General features: G+C 32.3%; 2 protein-coding genes across 2 annotated transcripts; both read right to left on the reverse strand.

Moving 5' to 3' along the window:
• Positions 1-1532: 1532 nt before the first annotated feature.
• On the reverse strand, positions 1533-1979 carry LOC130903086 (uncharacterized). Its single transcript, XM_057815348.1, has one exon. The coding sequence runs from the start codon at positions 1977-1979 to the stop codon at positions 1533-1535; it is 447 nt and encodes a 148-aa protein (XP_057671331.1).
• Positions 1980-2009: 30 nt separating this feature from the next.
• On the reverse strand, positions 2010-3260 carry LOC130903087 (uncharacterized). Its single transcript, XM_057815349.1, has one exon. It carries the CDS (start codon positions 3258-3260, stop codon positions 2010-2012), a length of 1251 nt encoding a protein of 416 aa, XP_057671332.1.
• Between the last annotated feature and the right edge of the window lie 5347 nt (positions 3261-8607).

The following is an 8607-nucleotide window of genomic DNA, read 5'->3' on the forward strand; positions in this document are numbered from 1 at the left end:
CTGAACGATCCACGAGATTTCAGAAAAGATAATCGTTTTCTTCTCACTTCTCATTTTGAAAACATCGCTATACATGGTTTTCCCTAGCTAGTATCTAAAAGATTCAAGAATGAATGTTACAACGGGACGTAAAAGTGCTTTTTACGACCCCCGATATTAAATAGAATCATATATTGCAGAATTCTACGTTTAAAAACTACACCAAGAAAAATGTTGAAAAACTCATCAATTTAATCGAAAGATATATTCGAAAGACTATGGTAGAAACGGTCTAGAAACAAACAAAACATCATAGAAAAGAAAAAAAGGAAGTTTCAAAACGCATCTAAATAGGAAAAGAACAAATTATAGTCAAAACAAATAAAAATTTAAGCGATTTTTTATCAAATTGCAGCGTTTTGTTAGTTTAAGTTGAATGAAATTCATAATTTTATCATATCTGGTATACGAGTGAAAATTCTCTAAATCTGTTGATTGCATTTTAGATTTTAAACCATGCAAAACATTTTAAAAAGAATAATTTTTTTTCGTAATATCAACAATTAAAAAGTTAGAGTAGGTAATTTTTAATTTGTTACATGTTTCTCAGTGTACTTTTATATAAAACATAGAAATTCGTAATAAAAGTTGCAGACGGTGGTAAAATGAAGCTGTTAAAGTAACGACGATGTTCAGAAACTATAATTTTGTATAATGTTCAAAAAACAACAACTTATATATATTTAAATAAATTTATTCATACAATTTAACAAATTAAAGTTATTTATTTGAAAAAATGATTGTTAATAATAACAGTATGAGCTCTAATAGTAACTATTCCAACATCATCTAAATTTTCGGGATCATTGTCTGGTTTTTCTTCACGATTAGAAGTATTGACAGCGTCTTCATCGAAAGCTACTTCTAGTTGAGGTATTATCGTATCTTCGTTATCGTTTTCAATAATAGTACCCAGTTTGAGATCTTGTTTAGAACTAGAAAGTTCGCTTAACATAATAGGTACCTTCAAATCTTCAACGCTTCTTTCAACTGAACTCACGAATCTTGGTGGTACTCGAGGTAATTTCTCCAAAAATACAATGGGGAATGTACATTCCGTTTGCGTGGAAGTATCGCTGGTTCTTCTTCTCAATATATTCATGTTCATTATTATAATAAACGTTTCAGTAATTATGACAGATGTCAAAACAGATCGGTCAATTTTGATATATAAACTGTCAATTATTGCTGTAGAACTAGGGGAAATGTGCCTATGATGGACCCCTTAAGGAAATATCATTACAACTTTTTTAGTTTTGGACTTATTAATTTTTTTCACATGAAAATATATACTTAGCTCGAAGTTTATTATAGTATAGGAAGATTTTTCTGCCAAATAATTTCCTGTTTAATAGCATAGCTATTTTTAAAAAAGTAGTCGAGGGGTCCATCATTGGCACACATCTGCCCATGTCGGACCCCTTTAAAATAAATGAAAAAAAATGTCTTTAAAGTTTTATTAGAAAAAAAATATAGAACAAACTAACATCACGTTAGGTACAGAGCTCACAAATAAAAGACTTGCAATGGAAGGAAACACCAGCGCACTCATTATGGCACCACGAGTTACATTTTTGACAACGAATCCACTTTTCTTTTGCACGTGAGTGCGAGAATAACTCATTGCAGTAAAGGCAGCTAGCATCATCATCTGAGTCATCTTGTCCCTTTTCCAAAAAGTTCTCTAAGGCGGATTCATCTTCATCAGAACTGTCATTTTCAATGACAAGTTTCCGTTTTACTATACTGGTTTGTTGTTTTCTTATCTTTGTTTCCTTTTCTATAACCTTCTCTTTGAGTTCATGAATTTCTGGTGTTGAATTCAAATGACCAGTTTTTCCCCTTCTTCTGCATTTTTTTTTATCAGTACCAATTGCTACAGTTTGAGGGGGAGGACAAATTTCCTTTACAGAAATGTCGAGAACTGACGATGAAGACATGTTAAAACCAGATGTGGATGGGGTTTGAATTTATAATTCCATTTGGTTCTCGATGATATCTCCTTGAGCCTCGGGAATCTGCTTATCCGCTGCTAAATCTGGTGCAAACTGCCAGTCCTCGAAGACATGAGGATTGAAAGGATGAATGCCAGTCTTTTTGAACGAATTTATTGCATTTGATGTTACAGCACTCTTCAAATAAGCTTGATTGAGAAGACCTGCTATTTTGAATTGAGTCACTGCCTTCCCCGGGTTTTGACGAAGCCATAATTGAATTTCTTGATCAAAATACGTATGAAGAGGACGGAAGAATCCTACGTCCAATGGTTGAACGTGATGTGAACAATCTGCCGGGAAGCAGAACACAATTACCCCATTTTCTTTTGCAAACTGAAGAGATTCGAAACTCTTATGGCTACTGTGCCCATCTAGGAGCAAAAGAACCTTATTGTTATTAGATGCTTTCGTATACTTCACGAAATGCTTTAGCCATCTACAAAAAATTTCACTGGTCATCCAACCTTTTTCTTGAACGAAAGCTATGCTACCAACGGGAGCACCGTTCATAAGCTCATCGTTCATCCTTTGACGAGGGTAAATAAGAGCAGGAGGGATGTAAGTGCCCATGACATTCATTGCGCACACTACGGTCACGTGCTGCCCACGCTCTGCACTGCTGAGTGCACCAACTTGCTTCCGACCTTTTGAAGCGTAAATTTTTTGACATTTCTTTTGGACCGTAGTCAAACCTGACTCATCCATATTAAATATATTTTCGGGAGGAAAGTTGTACTGCTCCAGAGTGTTAGATAGTGCATTGAAATAGGCTTGAATATTAGGCTTGTTAAAAGCCTGGGCTCTAGCTAATGATGTACTTTCTGGACTACGCAAAGAAATTCGTGGATTGCGCTTCAGGAATCCCCTCACCCATTTCCAACCTACCATTTTTGTTTCACGATTGAAACGATGCTCTATTTTATTTTTTTCGGCTACTTCGAATACCATCCGCCGCAAATATTTAGAGGTTAAACCAAAAAAACGTGTTTCCATATCAATAATATATCCTGCAATCTCCTCTTCGATGGCTTTAGAGAAAATTGCGGTTCGTCCTCCCAAATTACCCTTGGAACTGTCCTGTTTAGCCAAACGCCTTCGCAAAGTTGTTTTGGGAACATTGAAGGTCTTTGCAGCCAACTTAAAGCCCATACTGTGATCTTGTACGTTCTCAATAGCCTGTCGCATATCATGCTCGTCCCACTGTTGTCTTTTTTTGGATGCCATCTCTATAAATGGAAAAGAAAAACTACTAAAACAATATATTTATTTTGTTTATTTCAGTTCCAATGATGGACCCCTGGTCCATCATTGGGATCCGTTAAGTAGTCCATCATAGGCCATATTGCATAAATCAGATAAAAATCCCAATTTTTTTTGTTCTCCGCCATAACCTCAATTTTTACTCGCCAATCAACATGCAACAGTTCTATCAAGCTGTAGTAACAAAATCAGATTCTAGCTAAGAGTAAAACAAAAGTTATCTAACATCATGCCATGCTACTTTGTTATATCAATACATACCAATTTCAATTTATTTATTTATTTTCACAAAAATGGTTTAGATTCGCAAGAGCGCTTGTAAACAACTGACTATAAGCATCAATCAACCCAACCAATATGGTGGTAGTGTAATATGCGCGGTAAATTTGAAAATATAGCTAGTGGTCCATCATTGGCGGGGGTCCATCATAGGCACATTTCCCTTACAAAAACCATATTTCAAATATTCAGCAATGTACTTACGTTTCGGTTTTACCTTCTTAGGGATTTCTTTTAAAAATTCTCAACTAGCCTAATGGAAATAAGTTTTGCATTGAGATGTTTATTATTATAAATTATTGATAAATGAATTTTGTCTTATCACTTGTTTTTAAATAAGAACTTTCAAGGCACTTACCATTTAACCAATCTAATCACTTTGTACAAATTCAACATTATATGTGCAAATCGAACTAAACGAGTAATGTCCTCAAAAGTTCTGATTGTATGTGAGTTGGTTGAGTAATTATAGATTATAATGGTGACTAGCTAAAACGTTGAAATAAGGTGTGAGAATGCTTATCGTTTCAATCGTAAATGAAAATGATTTTGTTGAATTTCTCTGAGCAAAATTGAATCCTATTTTACAAATTATTTTTTTTAGTATTTTAACATTATGCTTAGATTTTATGTTTAAGGAAACTTAACATTTAGTTGAAAGATATTTTAGAAAAGGAAAAGTAAGTCGTACCTCTGTTTTATGACCCCGGACACATGGGTCACACAAAGGACCTTTTTTACTTTTCGGAGTAATGCATATATTTTAGTAAAACATCTGTAATTTTACGATTCTTAAGGAGAGGCTTAGACCTCATTGTAAATATTTTATTATTAGTTTTTAGTTAGTACAAACCGACTCTTTCAAGCGTGAGGACGGTTCTCGAAAACGTAGTCTTTTAAATAAAGACTTAATATATGAATGTTAACCACTGTGTATTTCATTTATAAATATAAAACCTAATAATCAAGATTACCTATCCATAACTTTCAACAGATTTCTTTCTGAATTTGATTGATACAATCATACATAATTTCGAATTGTATAAGTATGAAGAATTGGAAAATGGAGCCGAAGATACCTCCAATAATGATCTTTAACCGGAATGGATACAATTGTGCAATAAATGTTTGATTGAATTGCATAGTGGCAAATTGAGGAGAGTTAAATGAGAATTGAGAAAACGAATGACAATACCAATACTAACAATTCCAGATCAAATAATACTTCGAATGGCTAATGAAGATGATTTTTTAACAAACTTTATTGAAAAAATTAACAATTTTTCGCTTCGTCTTTCTCGAAGATTTCGCATATCTATATATGAAGCTGTACTTTTTCAGTCTGTTGAGCAGCTTCATTTTGACGGCTTTTTTAGCCTGTTTAACGGCTACATCCATCCTGAGATTGAATTTATTGAATTTATCGTTCAGCACAAGGTTATCGTCGATATTTTTCAAGAACGGTTTCAAATTTTCGGCCTTCACCCAAGATCTATTCATTGTGTCGGAATCGAAAAATGCCACGTGGTATTGCGTCTGAAAATAATCGTTATCCGTCAATACACAGTTTGACTAACTCCATTATCGAGTACCTTGTGTCGTTTCAGGTATTTTATCAAGATAGATTACGGAAAAAAGTCGATTAATCACACTGTATATAGCCATCAAAATTTACAAACTCAATATAAAAAATAATAAACCTGTATATCAGTTTACAAATTTCCCACTCTCCACTTTCAATTGATTAAAAGCTCTCCTTCGAAAAGTTCATATGGCAACGCTACAGTTCATTGGTGGTGACGAATCGAACTTATCTGCAGGAGTCACTATAATATTTTTAACGTTAGCATATTTTTCCTCCTTTGGAGCTTGGAATGATACCATTGAGTTTTGGTTTTGATAAGTTTGTTTTTTCTTCTCCTTAACCAACTTCAACCAGTTATTGAACTTTGTCACTACCAAATATTTGTAATACAAATTGGTTTCTTTACTCAAAGACGACGGCATTTTAAAACTTATATAATTTTAATATACAAAAAATACTTATTAACCGTCTTATTTTCATTCACTTGAAATAATATTTCTGACAATTGTTGACTTTTGAAATCAAACACATTCAAATATTTATCTCGTTAACCAATCGAAATCTTCAATTGATGATATCTTTACGTATCGGAAATGAAAAATAAGAAAAAAACGTATTTTCGCGTTGCACATCACGAAATAAAACCGCTATAGTTACGATGATTTAACTATCTGAAACAAATAAAATTAAAATATGTAGATATATATGTAATACCAACTGTCCATATAGGAGTCTTACCTTTATGAGTAATAATAGTATTACCATTGTATTAAGAATATTCTTTATACAATGATATTACAGTATATGTAGACATCGTAATATAACCAAAATAATATTTTACAACGGTGCCTAGAAATATTTTTTGTGTGGAAAGGGAAAACGGCAACATACCAGTACGTTGTGAAGTTGACTTCTAGTGTGATTAGACAGCTTAGGTTATTGCGTATCTGTCATTATATTAAGTTATAAACATAAAAAGGATATTTTTATTCTAATAATACCAAAAACAACAAGTTATGCATCCGAGACTTTTCAATGCATAAATAAATAATTCGGATTACGAAATTAAAAACGAAAATTCATTAGAACAAAAAACTCTTTTCTGGAAACTGTAAAATAAGTGGAATAACTTTGAAAGCATATAGAATTATGGACTTGCTTATAAACCGCATACCAAGTAGTATTCATGATTATGATAATATCATAATTATATTATAAATATGGATTTGTCAACACATATTATGAGCTGTACTTGTAAGTGATAAGGAAATATTTGAAAAATTGTCTAAGCTGCATGAAGGAGATACAGAACAATTAAAAGGTAAGGTCACTAAAAATTTTTCAGCTATACCTATAAGAGAAATGACAATATATCTGTATTCATAAGCGATAATAATAACCACAATGAGAGGCGATGAGTACACATTTAAAAAACTAGAAGACCAAAGCATGATGAAATCTGCAAAACGTGACATAAGCATAAAAAGTATTGGAAATATACATTTTGATGAATGCTTTCTTCAGAATGTTATAATATTTTCACTGGAACACAAAAGTTAATTGTCAGACTGGATAATAGAATACATAAAAATGATTGAAACTAAATTTGATACAAAAGTTCATAAGTAAGAGCGGAAATGATGGAGAATCTACAAGTAAACGAATGAAAGAATATATGAAAAAATGAGGTATTATTCTTGATTAACTCCAGCATACTATCCATAACTTAATGGAAAAGTGGATTGAGGGTAAATGACGGACACTAAGTAATCTAAGTGTATTTGGCTTAGATGCTTATGCTAAACATTTAGAAAAAACCTCAAAATTTGACAAGAAAAATAAAAAACTTCAGGTGATAGGATACTCGAATGGATATCGGCTCTGGAATAAAAATGAAATACATGATAATTCCTCAAGAAGCTTGAACAATCTTGACAGTACTTTAACTCTTGATAAACATTGTACTTCACAATGAAGCAGGAATGCTTTGTGCTCACTTCCTATTTCATCACACAGAATAGCAAAAAGTCGGGATTGCTTGGGCCGTGACTTAATGAAAGTTACAACCCTCAGTTCATAGCACGAGCACCATCAGTTGTCCGTTTTATTTCGTTATCTGTAATTAAATCATCGAGATATTTAAAAAATTTAATTAAATCATATGACAGTTGAAAACTGTTTTTGATGAATTTGAATTTGAAAAATCTGTCTCCACTTTCATGAATAAATTCGACGCATTTTTTTATTAAATTAGTTTTTTGCTACCCCAATGTCCTTTCAAAATGGAGTTCACAATAGGTCCCTTGCTTCGGATATTTCATCAGTATTCATGTTTGTTTCCTGTTTCTTTTTCATTGGAACTTCAATATCAGTGACATTATTAGAACATTCTTCTTGTTGGTTACAAGAGTTAGTCTTACTCTTAGAAGCACTTAAAATTTCAAATGAGTGTAGTAATTCAATGTAGGAAAATTTAGAAGAAGCGGTTCTTTCAGACATTGTTGTAAAATACAGAAATTGCAATAAAGAGGTTGGCAATATCCAATACTAATGAATGAATCACCTCTTCCCAAATAGTATTTACAAAGCCAAATCGATAAAAAATTCATGTATTTCTTATATGAAAGAATAATCTACATAACCTCAATGTCAAACACATATGTAAACATTTTTCTTCAAAACAATTAGAAAACATAATTAAGATTTTTACTTCATCAAAGGGTTTGTGATAACCTTTTCAAAATGTAAATAAATGATTCTGTTAATGTAAAATGTCGACTTAAATTCTGGTCCGCATTTCTTGGAAGCTCATTTTAAGCTTTCTTCAAAGCAACCATGGCATCTTAAATTCATGCAGTCACAAAAATCCATTTCTAATTTATTTTCATAAGATGTTGACGGCGTCAAACGGGATCGATGTTCTTCGTGGAAGAATATCGTTATTTTTCTTCAATTTATTTCAATGGTGTCTTATACTGATTCGATGTCGGTAAAATTGCGGAATATGTTCTTTCTTCATGTATTTCAGTTTGTGAACCATTTTGACTAGATGTCGGTAGACTTGCGGAATCAAGTCGTCATGATCTCTCTCTATTTATATCAGTTTGTGGAAAATTTTGAATGGATGCTGTAGGTTTGACGGATTTAAATCGGATACTTCCTTCTTTTTTTGGAGGGCTCGTTTTCATTCAGTGCTCTGTTTTTTCCTTGGAGATTTATCGTTATTTTCCCAAATAAAAATATTTTCAAGACCATAAAAATGATTTTGATGAAAAAGTTTACGAAAAAATATAAGCTATGCAACATCGCTATGTTTCTGTATTCGTTTGAGATAATATGGCTGCCTTTGTTTACTAAATACTGAAAAAGCATTTTGAATAGATTTGTTGGAGTGAAATATTTTTGAGTGTTTAGATATTGTTCAAGTGACATATTAGTCTTAATTTT

The sequence above is a fragment of the Diorhabda carinulata genome, chromosome Y, assembly GCF_026250575.1.
Source record: "Diorhabda carinulata isolate Delta chromosome Y, icDioCari1.1, whole genome shotgun sequence".
In the NCBI taxonomy this organism is placed as follows: domain Eukaryota; kingdom Metazoa; phylum Arthropoda; class Insecta; order Coleoptera; family Chrysomelidae; genus Diorhabda; species Diorhabda carinulata.